The sequence below is a fragment of the Penicillium griseofulvum genome (genome assembly GCF_001561935.1).
Source record: "Penicillium griseofulvum strain PG3 chromosome Unknown contig_6, whole genome shotgun sequence".
In the NCBI taxonomy this organism is placed as follows: Eukaryota; Fungi; Ascomycota; class Eurotiomycetes; order Eurotiales; family Aspergillaceae; genus Penicillium; species Penicillium griseofulvum.
The window spans coordinates 91,345-110,685 of NW_024467419.1; the positions used below are offsets into that span (position 1 = coordinate 91,345).

At 47.9% G+C, this 19,341-nt stretch overlaps 8 protein-coding genes across 8 annotated transcripts; 4 read left to right on the forward strand and 4 right to left on the reverse strand.

The window, feature by feature from the left end:
• Window positions 1–98: 98 nt before the first annotated feature.
• Window positions 99–1,856, reverse strand: PGRI_071790 (phosphotransferase family protein; the record flags this gene model as incomplete). The annotated part of the gene is made up of 2 exons (XM_040794893.1): window positions 99–1,079; window positions 1,551–1,856. 2 exons carry the CDS (start codon window positions 1,854–1,856, stop codon window positions 99–101), a joined length of 1,287 nt encoding a protein of 428 aa, XP_040652570.1.
• A 473-nt stretch (window positions 1,857–2,329) lies between these two features.
• PGRI_071800 (uncharacterized protein) lies at window positions 2,330–3,319 on the forward strand (the record flags this gene model as incomplete). Its single annotated transcript, XM_040794894.1, has 1 exon — window positions 2,330–3,319. The coding sequence occupies one exon, from the start codon at window positions 2,330–2,332 to the stop codon at window positions 3,317–3,319; it is 990 nt and encodes a 329-aa protein (XP_040652571.1).
• Window positions 3,320–4,098: 779 nt separating this feature from the next.
• Window positions 4,099–6,267, forward strand: PGRI_071810 (FAD-binding oxidoreductase; the record flags this gene model as incomplete). The annotated part of the gene is made up of 5 exons (XM_040794895.1): window positions 4,099–4,978; window positions 5,037–5,490; window positions 5,554–5,701; window positions 5,779–6,199; window positions 6,245–6,267. 5 exons carry the CDS (start codon window positions 4,099–4,101, stop codon window positions 6,265–6,267), a joined length of 1,926 nt encoding a protein of 641 aa, XP_040652572.1.
• A 2,318-nt stretch (window positions 6,268–8,585) lies between these two features.
• On the reverse strand, window positions 8,586–10,802 carry PGRI_071820 (bifunctional terpene synthase/polyprenyl synthetase family protein; the record flags this gene model as incomplete). Its single annotated transcript, XM_040794896.1, has 3 exons — window positions 8,586–10,095; window positions 10,142–10,421; window positions 10,493–10,802. The coding sequence occupies 3 exons, from the start codon at window positions 10,800–10,802 to the stop codon at window positions 8,586–8,588; spliced, it is 2,100 nt and encodes a 699-aa protein (XP_040652573.1).
• A 1,312-nt stretch (window positions 10,803–12,114) lies between these two features.
• PGRI_071830 (folic acid synthesis protein) lies at window positions 12,115–13,459 on the forward strand (the record flags this gene model as incomplete). The annotated part of the gene is made up of 3 exons (XM_040794897.1): window positions 12,115–12,159; window positions 12,215–12,423; window positions 12,475–13,459. 3 exons carry the CDS (start codon window positions 12,115–12,117, stop codon window positions 13,457–13,459), a joined length of 1,239 nt encoding a protein of 412 aa, XP_040652574.1.
• A 561-nt stretch (window positions 13,460–14,020) lies between these two features.
• Window positions 14,021–15,761, reverse strand: PGRI_071840 (ADP-ribosylation factor GTPase-activating protein; the record flags this gene model as incomplete). The annotated part of the gene is made up of 6 exons (XM_040794898.1): window positions 14,021–14,049; window positions 14,106–14,423; window positions 14,478–15,178; window positions 15,241–15,424; window positions 15,496–15,631; window positions 15,696–15,761. 6 exons carry the CDS (start codon window positions 15,759–15,761, stop codon window positions 14,021–14,023), a joined length of 1,434 nt encoding a protein of 477 aa, XP_040652575.1.
• Window positions 15,762–16,082: 321 nt separating this feature from the next.
• tim21 lies at window positions 16,083–16,956 on the forward strand (the record flags this gene model as incomplete). Its single annotated transcript, XM_040794899.1, has 4 exons — window positions 16,083–16,361; window positions 16,423–16,607; window positions 16,662–16,716; window positions 16,771–16,956. 4 exons carry the CDS (start codon window positions 16,083–16,085, stop codon window positions 16,954–16,956), a joined length of 705 nt encoding a protein of 234 aa, XP_040652576.1.
• A 475-nt stretch (window positions 16,957–17,431) lies between these two features.
• Window positions 17,432–18,976, reverse strand: PGRI_071860 (L-fuconate dehydratase; the record flags this gene model as incomplete). The annotated part of the gene is made up of 4 exons (XM_040794900.1): window positions 17,432–18,034; window positions 18,098–18,703; window positions 18,760–18,864; window positions 18,932–18,976. 4 exons carry the CDS (start codon window positions 18,974–18,976, stop codon window positions 17,432–17,434), a joined length of 1,359 nt encoding a protein of 452 aa, XP_040652577.1.
• Window positions 18,977–19,341: the final 365 nt, after the last annotated feature.

A 19,341-nucleotide genomic window follows, 5' to 3' on the forward strand; every position in this document is an offset into this window, starting at 1 on the left:
AGTAGAATCCCATTTAGATCATCAAGAAGTGTCAATTAATGCCACTCTATAATGTCTGAATCAGTTCCATGTATTTCCTGTTGCTCATGTCCTTTAAACTACAAGACAGAACCAGTGTTTTGTGAAACATCTGGTAGACCAGTTTCAAAAGTCCATCTGCAGTTATCATCGTATCCCTGCGCGATTCTCTCAACATCGACGACAGCATCCCATGCCGCCATCGTCCTCTTGTATCCTTCCTCTCTTTCGTCGACATTAATGGCATCCATGTCTTCCTGGCACCTAGGATCGGATTCCAAGCGTAGAACTGATCGTAGCACATCTAACAGTTCTCTCCTCCACTCGGGCTGATGACCACCAGACAGCCGTGCTGCGACGTATTCAAAGTACGCGGGCATGATGTTAGCCATCTCCCAGTCTAGGAAGCCAGTCACTGCGAGTGTAGAGGGGTCCACGAGGATGTTCCGGTCAGATAAGCCCCCATGTGAGAGGACAGGGTGGTCCCAACCATCTACACCGTTCGTGTCACGCTGAACTCTCTCAAGGGCGAGTGTACGTTCCGTGTCAGGGTCTTTAGCCTGTAGCGCGCGGACGCGCGAATCGTCCCACTCTGAGCGGGAGGCGCAACAGTCGTATGTCTCAACGCCGAATTCGGAGAATAGTAGGTACGGCTGCCGGTTAGGCCGGCCGTAGTAAGAGAAGCGATGCTTACGCATACGCACGAGAAGACGACAGAGATCCGTCTTAACGGTCTGGCGCTGCGGAGGGGTGAGTGAGGGCCAGAGCTCGACTAGCGGCGTGCCCAGCTGGTGAGTGAGGACAAGGCCATGTTGGGTGCGACTGGGCGTCGAAGCGTCGCAGGTTATTATCGGAATTTTGACAATGCAAATAATGCGCGGGACACAGGAGCCCAGGATGGAATGGGCGAGCGCGGTCATGTTGCCTTCGCCATCGTGAGTGCCAAGCTTGAGGATGGTAGAGGGAGAATGGGCAAAGAACCGGCGTCCAACGGCTGGAACGGTTGACCCTGAGCGGAGGGAGGTTGGGTAGAGAGGCCCAGGTCTCTTGAGGAATTGGCTCTAGCTCTTGAGTGTCCTCACTGTGTAGTGTCATAGTATTATAGGCAATAATGTGTAGTCCTGTGCTCCGCCCGGGTTTAAACCGCTACTCCTGAGGGATTACATATACCGTTGCAATGGCAAACGCACATTCTGTTTGTCCTTATGAACTTTTTCGGGCCCTAATATGCTGTATGACTGTGACCCATGGTGATGTTATTTCAAAACACCGCAATTACTATTCATACCTCAATCGCAAGAACCTCTGGAAACTCATGAAGGAAAGCTCGTCAGCTCAGCAGGCACGATATTCCCTGCTCTCGAGCGCTTGATGTAAATAATAAAAACAGGGTACGTCTGTGTCGCATTCATAGAGCGATCTCGCCCCTCTTTTTCGTGGATCGCACCGAGAGCCGCGGGCCGAAGGATGTCATCGACTAGCTGAGTTACCTCAACACTGCCTGTCTGTAGCTCTGCTGGGCTCGAGCTTACAGGGTCATTCCGCAGCTTACGGATGCTTGTCTCGACGGCGTCGAGGAAGCTGTCGGGAGCCCCACCATCTCCAACGTGAAGTGTAACCGTGCCAATATGTTCACGCGCCTGCTCTTTGGCCCCGCGATGGTGGAAGGTGGAGGAGGAAGAATGGGTTGCAAGGCCAAAGCGCTCAATGGTGCCGTTCTCGGGTAGGAGATGAAGAACTTCGATTTTGGCAAACTGTGTGGAACCAAGATTGCCAATAACAAGGAGCACAGAAGGAATGGTAGAGGGGGCGAATGTGGTTTTAAGACTGGCAAACATGATTACGCCCGTTGTAGATTGTTAGACGAAGAGGTCTTTGTTGGAGAATGACAGGTTTAAAATTAGGCAGCCAGGCATCAAGTCCCCCAAAAAGGGTATTACCCCTGAGTTGTGCTATACATCTTCGTACCTATGTAACTAACCTTGGAATAACCATGATATTAAAGGTGAATCATCCTATGTCAAGCGTTAGATTTCGATATTCAAATACACTAAAGCGACAGGATATTACGACACAGTACAGTCATAATGAGATATGGCTTATCTGTTGACAGGAACCTTTGAAGGCAATTTATATACTTCACCTTGTCGTACAGCTTGAAAACAGCTGAGCTCTTCTCTGAAGAGAAACAGTTGTGATCACCTGATGTGACCCCGTTTGTCACGACTTCCAGTAGCTAGCTCCCCTTCCTCTCACTCCCTTTTCCCAATGAATCAACCATCTTGATATCTCTTCTCCATCTCCATGAAATATGTCCGGGCTTAATGAGAGTACTATCCAACATGACCTCCAGGATATTGAAGGGTTACCTCCTTCGGTCAAAGTATATCACTACAACGGTATGGACGACTTTTGCCGGATCATCTTCCTTGAGAATGATCGTCTCTATGGTTCCTCTGGCCCAAAAACACAAGATCGGGAAAGTGGTGCAAGTTACGAAGAACGGAAAGACCAATCGATCACGCCACCACCGATAAAAGGCACTACAAATACCCTGGACGACAGTAACAACTGGGATAACGACGATGAAAGCGAACACCTCATCTTCATTATCGAACCTACTGATTTTGAGCACGATTTCCTTGACTCAGATTCTCTTTTACAAGTCAATATCAGGATATTCTTCAATCCAAAAACAAAAATCCTTGTGGTCAAGATGGCTAGCCCAGTGGATAGAGAAGCCGCGTTGATTTTCCACGACATGATTGAAGAGGCCCTTGAGCCAATGGGCCTAAAGAACGCAATTCAATTATTGGGAAGCACAATAATGCTCGCCACAGATGGCACGAAGAAGCAGGCAGATGGGGGGTGGGGTCCACAGAGACCCCCCAGGGACGCTCCCAGGAGACCGACACTTGTTTTGGAGGTTTCCAATTCACGGTCTTACGCAAAACTTCATCGGAATGTCCAGTACTGGGTAGATCCAGAAAAACAGGAGGCCAATGTGGCTATCGGCATTAGTCTCCATAGGAACAAGCCCGAGATCACTATCGACCAGTGGGAATGCAGCTCGGGAGTATCCCAACCCATCCAAAAGGCACACTTTATTATTAGAGGAAGGTCTAATGGTCAAGTTTACTTTAATTCCGAAAATCCTCTACCTCAGCTCGTGATCCCTTTTCACCTTCTTTTTCGACGGCCAGCAGAGAACAACAGAGAACACGATATCGTCATTTCGACGCGAGAACTCGTTGAGTTCGCTATTATGGTGTGGGATATGCAATTCAAAGACGAGAAATAAAAGAAAAGTGACGATAGCGGCGTGCAGTCGAAAGTTAAGAATCCTCAGATGACCAGGTGCACTGACCTTTTTCTGGCTGGTTAGACATACTAGGAAGAGTAGGATGAAGGTCTTCACAGGGGCTAAAATGGGATTGTAGGCGAGCTCGGTCCATTTGGTAAAAGGCACGAGCTACTGGGATAAAAAATGATATGTTCTATCCACTGCGTAGGTATTTTTGTTACCAAGAATGACGATATGGTGGGTATATCCCAGACATTATATCCGATGTACGTGTCGATCACTAAGAGATGATAAACTTCATGAAGCAAAAACACAGTAGAGTATTCTTTCTGTGATCTTGTCTTTATAGGATGTAAATATCTCCCATTGTTCCAATATATGAACGCGCCTATTTGGCCAAGATATGTAACTAGTTAATTAGTGCAGAAGGCTTTTTGTCCTGTCGGCTATACCACCAAACAAATAAATAGACCGATGAATCTTAATTAAAGTATAGCACCTCTAGCCCAATAGGTGCAAAATGTCTTGAAAGCCCGGTGGTTCTTTAGTTTCTTGTGCCGGAAGTCTTTCAAGGGCTGCGTGGTAGCAGATATATTAAGTAACATTCCTGTCCACATTGTTGACAAAGGTTGGTCATATATTATATCTTAACCTTTAATCAGACTTTCCTCATCTTTCTTTTTTCTTTGTATTTAGAATTGGGTTGGTAAATATCCTCCGGGATGAAGAGCATGTGGCGAGTTACTCTCGTCGTGAGCGTTTCGCTCGCTCGGGCGATGTCCACAACATCACTCACAGCAGCAGCAACTACGGTAGTCCCTACGGCTGGTCCAGCCCCTTCATTATTCCATAATGAGAAGGTGCAGTTAACCGAAGGCGTCCTCTATGATGTGTCGGTAGCCTTGCATAATAGCACTGTTGCTAATATGTTCGCCTTTGCAAGCGACTCCAAGAGGAGTGTGCGCCATAGCTGCAAGGTAATGCCCGGAGATCCCTGGTGGCCCGCGGATAAGATTTGGGACATCTTCGATATCTTGCTCGGCGGCAACCTAATTAAGACCGTGCCCCTGGCAGCCTACTGCTATCCCGACTGGCCGCAGTACGATGCCGCTAAGTGCGCAAGTATTTCGGCTGACTGGCTTAAGTCTGACCTACACATGGCTGATTCTACCTCAATAATGCTGCCGCTGTATGAGGGCCGCTCGTGCCTACCACCACCGTATAGCTATACTACAAACTGCACGCAGGGCGGCTATCCAACGTATGCAGTGAACGTATCCACCGTTGCTCAGATTCAGCTAGCGGTCAATTTTGCCCGTAACTTGAACTTACGGCTAGTGGTTAAGAATACTGGACATGATTTCAATGGCAAGGCCTCCGGCAAAGGTGCTCTCTCCATATGGACGCACTACCTCAAGGATAAAGAGTATTTGCCGAACTTTAAGGCGGCCAATGGCTATGTCGGGCCAGCGATTAAGTTTGGCTCAGGTGTCCAAGTCTATGAGGCTTATAAGTTTGCTCAGACCCTCGGTCACTCCGTTGTCGGTGGAGAAGGCTTCACCGTCGGTTTAGGTGGTGGCTACACTGCCGGCGGTGGACACTCCCCCCTTTCCAGCCTGTACGGTTTGGCGGCCGATCAAGTTCTCGCCATGCAAGGTAAGTCTCTTTCTATAACCTCGTATTAGATAAAACCTTCCTACTAAGTCTGCTTTAGTTGTTCTGGCAGATGGTAGGTTCATCACTGCCACCTCTACTGAGAACTCGGAAGTTTTCTGGATGCTTCGCGGTGGGGGTGGTAGCACCATTGGAGTCGTCACCTCTTTAACAGTGAAGGCTCTACCTCAGTTGGAGACTACTACTGTAACCTTCAATTTCACGATCAAAGACACTCCTGGTCCGGATGCCTTCTGGGCTGCTGTTGGATTTTACCTCGACAATTTTGAGACCTTTGTTGATGCTGGCACCTACGGTTACTTCCACATCGGTGCGTCGGAGGCCATGAATGGTACGATATATGCCGGTGATACCGACTACTACTTCCGTATGGCATCGTTCGTCGCGCCAAACATGAGTGTTGCCCAGACTGAGGCGCTCTTGGCTCCATGGTTTGATGCTCTCAACGGTCTGGATATCTCATACACCCCGTGGTACAACCACGCGGATAACTTGTGCGTCTAAAGTCTCCCCGTTCATTTCTGGCATGTATGACCTTAGCTAAAACTTTCTTCCAGCCATGATCCCTGGGCAGTGGCCTTCCCCAAAGAACTCATTGGAACTGATGTGGCCAAGACTGCTTCTCGCCTGCTCCCCCGTAGTGTCTTCCAGAGCGATGATCTCCGCAACCAAACCTTGGCCGCCTACAGGGACGCTGTCAATCAGGTATGCCGCATATGTATACACAAATGCATAGATATACTCTCTACTATGTCAATATATTGGGTTTTAACATGGTATAGGGCCTTTTCCTTGCCGGCTTCCACATAAGCGGCACCGGCATTGCCGTTGGGCCCCCCACAGACAATTCCGTGCTCCCCGCATGGCGCGATGCCCTGTCTCATACTATTGTCGGTTCTCAGTGGAATACTACCTCCTCCTGGGATGTGGTAAAGAGCTCCTCGCTCTTCGTGACCAAGTGGATGGATATTCTACGTAAGATTGCCCCAGGCTCAGGCGCTTACATGAGTGAGGCCGATCTCCTCGAGCCGAACCTCCAAGAAGCCTTTCACGGAGTCAACTACCCTCGTCTCTACGCCCTCAAGCAGAAATATGACCCTACGGGTCTTTTCTTTGCCTTAACTGCCGTTGGTGCTGAGGATTGGGAGGTCCAGACTGTTGACCCGCTGCCTTACTCGTGGAACAACAATGGGCGACTCTGCCGTAAGTCTTCTCGGAACGGGAAACACGAAATTAAACAGGTATAAGTCAAAGCAATGAAAGTCGGATAATGGGAAGATTTAGACTGCGAAATATAGGTACTCGGTGCTGCAACTCAATTGTTAACCACTCTGTCTTGAGGCATATAATTTATACATACCTTGATATTGAAGATGGATGTACCATAGCTCTTTGGCGAACTTTAATGTATAATCCAATATACCTGGAATAGCTCAATCAATCAGAGACTCAAGAAGGTCCATCTTACTTTGGTCTCGGCAGGTTATGGTCAACCTTGAATGATATATTGTTCATAATCCCATACCTCTATAAAATAGGGGTTGATTTATAGACCCTGCTAGTAAGAATCTACCCACTGCCCATTTTCCCACCAAAACTGACCGAGTTTGAAGCCTATTCTCTCGATGAATTTATATTGTAACCTATTTTTATTTATTTTTTATCTTATGTATAATTGGAAGCCCAATGTAATATATTATAAAATAATATCCGTAAGTATTTTTCATAGAGTATGGCCAATTTTCAAAGTCATGATACTGATCGCAGTTTAGTATGGGAGCCACTAGCTCTCGCTATCTATAATGACAATTTATTTTGACATCTGAATTTCAACTACTTGTCACTCAACAGCCATATATATTGGACTATTTGGAAAGAGATATTTACTAACCTGATAATGCTCTTTTGATTAAAGTCATCAGAAAAAATTATTACAATATAATTTTTTTGAGAGAATAGGGTTCAAAGTTGGTCAGTTTTGGTGGGGAAATGGGCAGTGGGTAAATACTTAGTAACCGCTATGTATCAATATTTGAGCACATTTCTGAGATATTTACTTGTCTTGTTTCACTACGTTGTGCTATCTAGGTAATACACGCACCTTTTAGCCATATTTGGGTGTTGAAAGCTTTCAATCCTTCCGATTTCGTCCCCCATTTCGTGTGTCGGATAACCAATGTTAGTTCGTGCCAAATGCGCGCAGCTCAAGGCTAAAATTACCACTAAAATAGATTTGACAAGGCCGTATAAGCGGTTGGATATTCCAATTTTCTTATTCTATCTAATTAAAGTTTCTATACTTTGAATACGCTATGCCTGCAGATTCAATACAAATCAATGACGAGCTACCAGCGCGTCAGGCAGTCAAAATTTACTATGAGAAAGTGTGGAAGAGACGCACTGCCAGCAATAAACTTCCGATAAAACCTTGAATTCGGAGGGTTCAGGTACGGAGGTTTCGGCGATGTCGAAGGTAGTGGCTCTTTTCTACAAAATGAGTCCAGCTAGCCGGGGGATACCCATGTCAAGACGACTATGTCCCAGGCGTCATGTAGATTTACGCCACTGAGCGAGCCCACGTCGTCGGTTAAAAATCTTGCAACAGACTCTCGGTGTCGGTGAATTGGTCCACTACGATATAACGCTCCGTTGACCTAAGAACCAAGTGTAAACTTTGCGCGTCAACACGGGCACGTAAAACGACCTTCACATACCACAGGTATCGGCGACTAAGTTTGCCATCACCGAGTCTCGGGGTATATTTTAGTGGGTTGGGTTGGGCCGCGTTGTGGGCTTTATGGGCTTTATGGTCTAATAAGAGGGAAGATATCGAAGAATCTGTAATTAGGTATAACTATTCCAAGGGTATCTATCGCCTTATATGAGGCCCGTTGTTACAACCTGCCCCTGGACTGGCGAGTTACACACTAGGCCAAAAAGACCACTATATCTGAGCATTATGCTCAGATATTCCAGGCTCCGATATATATAGTGCATGACGTGACACCCGTGGAATATGCCCGTTCATAGGTAATGTCGCAGTCTAAATGATAGTATGTAAGTTATGCTCAAACTAAGTCGAACTAGACATCTACCCTAAGTCTGGATTAGGTCTAGGTTATGGACGTTCGACCTAGACCTAGACTGGGTTAACACTAAACCTTGGAACCTTTGTCAAGTTGCTTTAAGCTTTAGCGTTTAGTGGATCACCGCTAAGCATGTCGATCATCCGCATCCTTAGAGCGACCAAAAGGTAATAAAAAAGCGAGGCAATAAGAAAGTAGGAGTGATATAGAGAGGAATGGAGAGATATTGGGATAGACTAGGATGAACCTGAAATGGGAAAAATAGGGCAAGATTCCTAGAGAGCACATGAAGACACGAGTACGTTTAGGAAACAAGTACCAGGCCAATGAGAGCGAGACTTCATCTTTGACTCGGATAGCACAAATTCTATCTAGCCAAACAAGTAAAGCCTTCAACAACAACATCCATCGACTTAAGGATCCAGAGATAAAGTGAAGCCTTCCTGATAGAGTAACGTGGTATCGCGCGGCTTCAGTTTGTTTGCCCCAGTACTTCTAGTGGTTCAATGCCCCTTCTTACCAGGCTTGGGAATCGCCCCTAAGACTTTCACCAAGAGCAATAACTCTGGATTAGATTCGCCTGCCAAGACCTCTATCTCTCGGATATCACGTTCAATTTCCTGTTGCAGCTGCTGAAGATAATCGAATGTATCCTCCAGAGCTCTAGCACTCGACATGAGGTCCAAAATATGCAATTTGCTCTCACGCATCATCTTCGTGTTTGTCATTCGCATTTGTCGGAATATGCCGAGAATAATGCCCTTATTTGTCTCACTCTTTTGGCAGCACTTGAGAATTGGGTAGGACAATTTGCCCTCATCGAGATCTTCGCAGAAGCCCTTTTGTTTCGAATAATCTGCCCCTTGGAGGTTCATGTAGTCATCGCGGACCTGATACCATCGGCCGAAAAGTCGGGCTAAGGGTGAAAGTCGATATGAAAAGGGCAGTGTTTTGGCGTTGCATTGCATAAGCTCAACCATCATGGTCAACAAGGCACCAGTCTTCTTGTCCGCCGCACTGAGGTATTCGGATTCCGTGGGACAATGAAAACTTTGTCTCCAGCTTATATCCCAGCTCTGACCAATGAAGAGCGTCTCAAGCCCCTGCAAAAAGGCGGTCATCATCTGAGGAGTACCCAGGGCGTCTACTGTTTGAGCTGCTTTGACAAACATGTATGTGGCGCTGTTGATTGATTGCGCAGGTCCGAAGATGAGATGGGTCGCCGTTCTCCCTCGTCGGAGTGGTGAGTTGTCTTGGATGTCGTCCAGGATTAGGGAAGAGTTATGTAGATCATCGAGGACATGCTTAATTGCTGCCAATGGCTTAGGGGGCACCTGCATCCAGACGTTGAATGCTTCGACAAGTTTTGAAAGCACGTTCTTTGATGACAGAGACTCCACGTAATGAGCTGGAGCGAGGAGAGCCGAGTCATCCAAATCAGATGTACATGTGAAATGGGATACTGAAGGTAGAGACTGAACTTTCGTAATCGCTTGAATTTTGCCGGAAGTTTGGTTTGTCTTAACTGGCTTGACAAGCTCAGCCTTTCCTGTAGGATTTGAAACTTCGTCGTTTTTTGATCCATGGAAATCAGTCTCTGCAGTTGGAGCCTGCTCTTTCCAGGAGTTCAGCCTAGGACATGTCGACGCCCAGTAATTATATCCACCCATAGCTACCTCAGCAACCTGGAGCAATTTCTTTACATGACGAGGAAGGTTCGGCTCTCGTGCGAATCGTTCAACACACATGTTGTGGAAAAGATGTTCGCCTTGCAGGATCTCCTCCTTTGTTCTCTGCTTGGCTTCTTCCTCAGAAAGACCCTCGGTTCTCATATAGAACTCGATCACATTTGCAATCCTTCCCTGGCCATAAAGACGCTCCCGTGGCCAACTGAAGTAGTCATTTGTCAATATAAAGACCCTGTTGGCGGATTTCAGAAGATCTTCTATCGAATCCCAATCTGCTTGCGTGAATCTATCCTCGTGAGAGAATGCCAACCAATGCCAATATGCCCTAGGAATATCAGCACCACTCATGTTAACAGGGTATCACGTCATACTTTATCCCTCCGTTAAGTCGCCTAAAGTGGAGGTATTCGTCAACACATTCAATCGTTTGGGGATTTTTCAACCCAATTTCGTCATCAGCCCAAACTTTGAGATTCTTAACAAATTCCTGGCCTTCATTGGTATCCATATCAATCAGTTCAAGAACTGTCTGTGAAAGGAACTTCTTCATGGCTTTTCCCCTTTCCGACGTGCCCGGGTTGTTGTCCTTGGGGTCTAGCGCATGGGATAGATGTTTGTTCTCTTCCTTGGAATCTTTTGAGGATAATGCATCTGTAAGATCTGGTTTGAAATTTTAATTCTTGCTCGTTGTTTATTCAAGGCCAATTGTATCAATGGCGTACCGTCATGTATGAATGAAACCTGTGTGAAGTATGCCAGGATATGTGCCTTATCTGGCGAGCACTCGGGAAAAATAAAGCTAGATACATTCCCCACTGATGAGAAAGCATGTCCAACTTTACGGTCTGCATCGTCGCACATTGCTGCTGTCCAGTTGTTGATTGCCTTTGTGGTGTAGAGATTCATAACATCATCGCACTTGTTTATTCGCACCGCGCGAGTCGTAAAGCAATCAGGTGGTCTTTCCCTAGTCAGATCCACAGACTTGGAATTGGTCCAGGTGGCATCAAGCTCGCTAGTTGGTAAGTCCATTGTTGACTCGATATAGTGGAAATTGAAAAGAAAGGATGGGATAGTACATCCCATAAAAGTATTCCCCAGAGTATTCCCCAGTCCTTAAGTAGGTGTTCTTACCGCTCTTTCATTTGGTGCTTCATGTGATATATATCAGCGTGCCCAACAGGATCAACGTTATAGAAGTCCGAGGGATCGATTTATATGCAAGGGGCTGCCTTTCCTCTTCATAAGAAGTGGATAAGTCATACTGGAGATCTGGCTCGTCCTTTATGTATTCCACTTCGACCAGAGTACCATCATTGTCCGTCAGTACATACATGCATACAGAGTAGTTTTGACAGTACAGCGTATCCTGGTCTTGGGGTTTAACTCCAAAAAAGCTTTCTTTAGTTTTTACACATTTTTCTCATCATCCACAATAAAAAGTGTAACTCCATGTCACAGTGTATGTAACAGTCCAGGAATGAAGGTCCCAAATCAAGTAACTAGTTAGCAGTCAGGGAGTGGAGATGGATGCAGGGCAGGTGGAGATATCCAGGCACCAAGGCACCAAGGTGTCAAGGCATAAACGCCAAGAAGCAGGCGAACCACGTGAAGCTTATCAGACTTGACTCGAAGCTCTTGTAGTATTTATGTTCTTGCCTCCTTTCTCAAATCAGAATGGGCACTAGGACAATACAGAGAGCCTCTATATCGGCGTCTTTTATTCCTCATTCACGGCAAATTGGGAGGTCGTTCAGACTTTCGCCATTGATTGCTTCCGCCACAAGCGCTAGTTATCGACAGTTGCATACAGGGTAAACACCCAAAATAATCAATTGGCTGTGGCGAATCTGACGACATCGTATAGTTGCCGAATATCCTCACTGCAGAGCCTGGGTATGTCCTTGGTTTCCTCTTCGAAGCCCCTCGAACGCTTATCGGCGTATCATCCCAATGGGGAAATATGCATGTCCCGCATTTTTTTTTCCTTCGTTTGATTTGCTGCACTTTAATCCAACAGGACTAATATTCAATAGGGTCATCTTATCAATCCCAGTTGGTATATACAGCTCCATTACTATCAGGAATTCTCACCAGAAATGGTCTATCGCGACGCTCAATAACATCGTTGCATTTGACCCCGCCTGGGAGGAATTTCTCCACTGCGCGAGCAGTTGACTCCAAGATGAATTTGAAGTTCTCCAGCCCAGACATCCACCGGGCTTTTATTGCCTTGGGAAGCAATGTCGGAGACAGAATAGAAATGATTGAACAGGCTTGTCTTGAAATGGATCGAGTTGGGATCAAAGTGAAAAGAACAAGTTCATTGTTCGAGACCGCACCGATGTATGTGCTTGATCAAGACCCATTCATTAATGGTGTATGCGAGGTATGTTAGCGAAGTTAATTTTCAAATATGGTAACGCATTGCTAATTTGTCTCAGGTGGAAACAACACTTGCACCTCTGGATCTTTTGGATACTATCCAATCCATTGAGATTGCAATGGGCAGAAAGAAGCTCATCGACAAAGGCCCACGCTCTATTGACTTGGACATCCTACTATATGATCAGGAGATCTTCTCTCATGAGCGTCTCAACATCCCACATAAGCTGATGCTCGAGCGGGACTTTGTATTGCGCCCTCTCAGCCAGTACGCTCCCAATGACCGACGTACAAACAATTACTAACCACCCGATTCTAGACTAATCCCAACTGAATACCCTCCACTACCAGGAAAGGACACGCAGACATACAGCACACATCTGAAGGCTCTCCCGCCACCAGAACCAACTCCAATCTCAACAACTCCAATCTCACCACTATTCCCATCCCTGCGCGCAACAGATCCCAAGCGCAGCACCCACGTCATGGCAATCCTCAACTTAACGCCAGACTCCTTCTCCGACGGGGGCAAACACTCCCCAACAGACCTGACCTATATAACAGAAACAGTCCGGAACTTCATCGCCTCCGGCGCAACAATCATCGATATCGGCGGCGAGAGTACCCGACCAGGCTCAACACCAGTCGGTGCCGCCGAAGAGATAGCCCGCGTAGTACCAGCAATCAAACACATCCGAACCTCCATCCCCGAAGCCGCCAACATCGCCATCAGCATCGACACCTACCGCGCCAGCGTAGCAGAGGCCGCCTGCGCCGCCGGCGCAGACATCATCAACGACATCACCGCCGGTCTCCTCGACCCAGAAATGCTACCCACAGTAGCACGGCTCGGCAAGTCCGTGATCCTGATGCACATGCGCGGCACACCGCAGACAATGACAACCCTGCATGAGTATCCTTCCGGCATTATCCCGGAAGTGGCTGCTGAGCTGGGCGCGCGCATCGCGGCAGCCGAAGATGCAGGCATCCGACGCTGGCGCATCATTCTCGATCCGGGTCTTGGCTTTGCTAAGATCCAGCCGCATGATCTGGAGATCTTGCGGGACCTGCCGAGGCTGCGGGAGATGCCCGGGCTTGAGTGTTTCCCTTGGCTGATGGGGCCTAGTCGGAAGAGGTTCATTGGCCATCTTACTGGGGTGAAGACACCGGCAGAGCGCGTTTGGGGTACGGCTGCTACTGTCTCTGCTAGTGTGGCTGGTGGGGCGGATATTGTTCGTGTTCATGATGTCCGTGAGATGTGGCAGGTGACGAAGGTTGCGGATGCGATTTATCGCGTTGATTAGTTCGGGACTGCTACGTCTCTTTGTATAGCTTTGCGCCGCTGCTTTGTATATGGGGCCTTTTTTATATTCAACACTTGGGTATGACTTGTACTATATGTACTACTGTGTTCTCTTCATTCATCATGGAGTTTCGGTTGAGCCGTGTAGGGCTTGAGAGTCGGGTTCTGCTTTTGTCAAAAATTCTTGTCTATCAATAATATCAAATCATGAATTTCTCGAGTATCCTAAACCATATCAAAGCGATGAGCAAAATAAAATAAAAGGTCTCCTCGATCATCCTGTGTTATTGGTAGGAATGCGAAGAAACAAAGAGAAAATAAACAAAAACGTCAATGACACGCCCATATTGCAAATCAGAAGGTATGAAACCAAATTTTTGGCCGACTGCTGATCGCAATGGTTTTCCAGATGAAGATATATTGTCAGGGGGACAAAATGAGCAGGGCACAGTATACGTAGAGCACGAAGAGGACAGGGCTGGGGTAGTCAGAGAAAAATGTTGCTTGCTAAGGTAGTTGGAGTCGTAGAAGGCGCAATATCTGATTAGCATAGACTACTAGCCTAGTTGTTCAGATAGTTACGAATAGCACCTGGTGATATTCAGTCAGCGAAAACTTGTTATATCCTCAAACCAGGATCTGCTCACCTTGTAGCTTAGTTGCACCTTCGCCGACAAGATGCGACAGGTTCTCAAGATCATCTCCAGCCGTGATGCCAAAGCGACGAATGAAATCCTTAGCGGCAACCTCCATATCACCATAACCATCGTCAAGTGAATTGACCTCATCCTCGGGCCGGCCGAAGTAGGAGTTGCTAGAAATGGATGTAGCGCTATCGAATTGGCGAAGACGCTCCTTGGCCTCTGACTGGGCAGCGGGATCAAAGCGGTCCCGTCCGAAGAACTCATCGGACGAGATACCCTTCTGAGTGCCAAATCGGGTTCTGGTCTGAGCAAGTTCCGCTTCTGTAAAAAGTGTCAGCTTATATTTCATATGTCGGGTGACCAAGGACAATTTACCCTCAGCAGGACTGGGCTTGGCAGGGCCAACAGAACCAAAGGTTGGCTTCTTGGGAGCAGCGGGCTTCGACACCTGGCCAAAGCCCAGTCTGCTCACACCCATACCCAGGCGCTCCACATCACCCGAGTTTCTATCATTAGACTTGCCAGCAGGGCTAACTGGGATAGGAGAAGCGATAGGGACAGCGGCAGTGGCGGTCTTCTTGGCCTCGGCTTCCGCCTGCTCAGCCTCGGGGTCGTAGCCAAGCTTTTCGATACGCTCAGCCTCTTCCTTGGCCTTACGCTCTGCCTCCTCGAAATCAATCATATCTGCGGCAGCAACCTTCTTAGCCCCGAGCTTGGGTGCCTTCTTGGCACCGAGGACACTGCCCTTCTTTGCAGCGGTAGCTGTCGAGGTCTTCCGAGTAACACTGGTGGGGCGGATAGCAGATGGCGCGGGAGAGGCGCTTTTTTCTTCCGAAGATGACAAGGGAGACTTCGAGCGAGATCCATTTGCACTGGCGCCAGCGTTCAGGAAAGGAGAGCTGTTCCGGCTGACAACGGGGGGAGTACTGGTGCGCGATGGGGGGTTGCTCGGGCGCTTGATCGAGGGCTTGTCCCAGGAAGAAAAGAAATCGTCCTCAGCGTCGCCAGCAGGAGTGCTCGAGCCATCCGAGGGTGTGCCAGCGGGGACATCTGTGATGACGACTTCGCCGGGATACCTAAATGAAACAATAACACTGGTTAGCACGTAGTCATTGCCACCGGGATTGGATCCACTGACTGTTGCGCATCCAGCGCAGCGCGCCTCTTGAGTTCTTCCTTATACTTGACAGCTGCATTGCATGTGTACTTGACTTTAGTGTCCTTGCTCGCCAGCGCAGCGGAACCTCCGTGCGATTGGAAATACTTGGTCGCAGATTCATTTCCACCAACCTTCATCACCCGCAATTGCTCCCATTGCCATTCTGCATGGTATGTTAGCATTGAGCTACCGGCACATTTGGTTTGTAAAGAAATTGTGTTGCAGTGTACGTACGGTCGAGGTTTGTTGATCGGACAAAGGAGATGTGCACACCCAGGTTACGGTGGTGAGCCGAGCAATCAAGGCAGAGATAGATACCGAATGGAACTGAAGACCATGTCGGGTTCTTACTGCCACAGTCGAAGCACACCTGAAAGCAAAAACATCAGAATCGAGTGCCACAATCACTGGGTACGGGGTGGGGGTGTGCGCACCTTGTTCGCGGGCTTCAGCTTGGCCTTCTCAAAGATCTTTTGAGACTGCGCCTTTGTGGCACTCATGATGGTACCGAGGAGATATCAATGGGAAAGAGAAAGAGAAAAAGAAAAGGGGGGTTTGGGCGAGAATGTGAGGGTAAGGCAAAAAGCATCCCGAGTCGGGAACGGCGAACGTGGACTCTATCGACCTTGTGCCTGGTGTAATCGGCATACAACGCCTCCCATTTGGCCGGGGTCTTTTCTACTATCGACTGTATCGTAATACCGTATTGTAATCACGTGCTACCGATAATGAAGGCCGATAGCAACCTTTCAACAATGATCGAGTTCAGTATTCGACTGAAATACTCCAAGTTTCCAGACGCTCGGTTTTGACCCTTCACAATGAGTTCTATCCAACTACGCGTTCTTCCCCGACTATCCTCGGCAACTCTTGTTCTCCGCCCCTCTCCCCGCATACAGACACAGATCACTCGGCTCTACGCCACGCAAAACAACATAGGCAACGGGCCTAACATCCTTTCACCCAAGAAGAAAAGCGTTACAGTGTTCTCCGACGATGGGAGGGTTAAGTGGGGCGATTTGAGTCGAGGAGAGAAGCTTGCGCGGACAACACAACAATCATTCAACTTCGTTATCGTGTTGGTTGGAGCAGTACTAACGGTATGAACTGCTTTCATTCAGAGGACCTAGCAAATAGTTGCTGACTATATGCTCTTCTTAGGGTGGAGTCTGCGTACTTTTCTACCAAGAGGTTTTGTCACCAAACAGCAAGACATGGCAATTTGAAACTGCAGTAGGGCGCATTAAAGATGACCCCGAGTGCATAAAATTGCTCGGTGATCGAAGAGAGATCAAGGCATATGGCGAGCAGACGTCGAGCCGCTGGGCGCGGAACAAGCCTATTGCGTATGTTCTATGGTTTCTGCTATGCTGTAAAACCGAAACGCTGACAATAACTAGATCATCAGTCGAAAAGGACCGATTGGGTCGTGAGCACCTTCGCATGCATTTCCATGTATGATACTATTTCCGGTCAATTTGGGATACTTGTACTAACCGTGCTTTCCAGGTGGAGGGTCCTCTCAACTCTGGCGTAGTCGTCGTGCACATGATGAAGCCTTTGGATAAGAGCAATTTCGAGTACCAGCTTCTCGCGCTGGATGTGAAGGGACACTCTCGCATCGTACTCGAGAAAGCCTCAGAGAAGGCTAATGTGACTAGCGCCTTGAAGCTTTTTGGTATTCAGTGGCGCTGAACTGGCAGTGATGCCAATTTCTCATGATACCCCTTTCACCTTCAACTACACTACATAGGCTCTACGCCTTCATCTGCGAAGAGCATTTGAACATTCACAGCCTCTGAACTTTTGTTCTGGCGCTTTCCCCGCGCTGTTCTGTGTCAGTTTAGAAAACGCGCTTCCCTTGTATTTTTTTAGGACAGGGCCACTGGCCGTCCACTCAGGCTCTTATTATGACCTGTAACATGTATCATAACTTTCTGGGTTTCTACCATTATTGCGCTAGTCCCACATTTACTCAACAAATTCGATTTGGTCCTGGGGATCCATATATGTTGATGAATTTGCACAAATCCATTTCTAAGTATAACCTTCGACTCAATCCAGACTTCTGGGTGAGTACTATATGCAAAACAAATTTTGAAACCTATTGACATGAATACACATAAACACATAACGTCTATAACAACCCACACACTCAAGCCCATCAAATCTATACAACTCTGGGTCCATCAATAATTGTCTTAGCCTCCTCCGATCTCCACCAACTCTTGCCCTCCTGACCGGGGTATTCGAAAGCATCCATACTCTCGGCCTTCATCTCAACACTGTATCCAGGCTCGAAGGGAGTAACATAGTAACCATCCTTAACGCTGGACGGGTGGACGAAGTGCTCGTGGAGATGATCAACATACTCGAGGACACTCTTCTTGCCGGTAACAACAACATAATCGATTGTGCTCAAGTGCTGAGTGTACTCTGGCAGACCGACACCACCCGAGTGTGGCACGATAGGGATGCCGAACTTACGTGCAAGCAGGAGAATAGCCAAAACCTCGTTCACGCCACCAACACGGCAGGCGTCGGGCTGCAGGACAGTCAAAGCACCGGCTTGCAGAAGCTGCTTGAAGATCACGCGGTTCTGGCACATCTCGCCTGTGGCCACGCCAACAGGGCCGTATGGGGTATCAGCCAGGGCCTTGCGGATGGCAGCGTGGCCGAGAATGTCATCGGGGGAGGTGGGCTCTTCGATGAACCAGGGCTTGAACTCGGCAAGTTCTTGCATCCAGGTGATTGCCTCGGGGACGGACCAGACCTATTTATTTCCCAAGTGTTAGTCGAATGTGTAACGAAACCAGCCCGAAGAAATATAACGTACCTGGTTGGCATCGACCATCAAAATATTACCCTTGTCATATCCAATAGCCTCACGTGCAATACGCAAGCGAGTCTTATCATCTTCCAAATCAGCTCCAACCTTAAGCTTGAAATGTCTATATCCCTGCTCAACACTCTGCTCCAACAATGACTTCAGCTTATCCTTGCTGTATCCCAACCACCCGGCACTAGTAGTGTAAGCAGGGACAGCCTTGCTGGCCTCGGCTTCCTTAATACGCTCCTGCTTGCCAGACTCAACCTCCTTCAGCAAACTGATAGCCTCTTCGGGAGTGATGGCATCAGTGATATAACGGAAATCAACGCAACGCACGTACTCCTCGGGGGTCATGTCAGCAATGATGCGCCAGACGGGCTTGCCGAGGGTCTTGGCCCATATATCCCAGAGGGCATTGACAACAGCGCCGAGGGCGAGATGGATCACACCCTTCTCGGGACCGATCCAGCGCAGCTGGCTGTCGGAGACGAGGTATCGCCAGGTCTTACCCCAGTCGGCGGTCATTTCATCCAGGTCTTTGCCAACTACCATCGGGGCGAGTAGGGAGATTGCTGCGCAGACAATTTCATTTCCGCGGCCGATTGTGAATGTCTGTAAGGGCTTGGGTTAATTGGAGTGTTGCGGATGGGTGATGTGGCATTACATACCATGCCATGTCCGGAGTATTCCGAGTCTGTGGTGATAATGCAGTAGGCGGAAGAGTAATCACCGGCTGCGTTCATAGCATCTGAACCGGTCTTGTCAAGGGACGTCTATGGTGAGCTAGTCAGTATTGGGCTCATTGGGTGTGGAGAAATGCTTGGGGCACAATTGACATACCGGGAACCGCACGTCCCGCGTGCTGAAGCCAGTGATTTTGACCATTGTGAATAGTTGTAGATGTAAGTTTGATCTTAATGTCTAACAATAATGCTGGCACAAGGTACTAGATAAACAAAGTCAATCTAGGTCGAGATGCGAATATAGATCTGGGTATAGAGCTCCAAAGACACAAAAGAAAAGAGAGAAATATTCAACAATTTCAAAAGGATTCCACTTCATATATGTATACAGCCAATATATTCCCCCGCGCCTCCAGTTTATCCCACTTTAGTTTTTTGCCGTTCTCATTGGTGGAGAATAACAAATGCCGGGAAATTACGTTCTTCCACCAATGGAAGTGAAGAGAGTATAATTCGGAGCTATTCCGTGATTTACCCCATGCTACGTGGACGGTTGCATCAACTCGG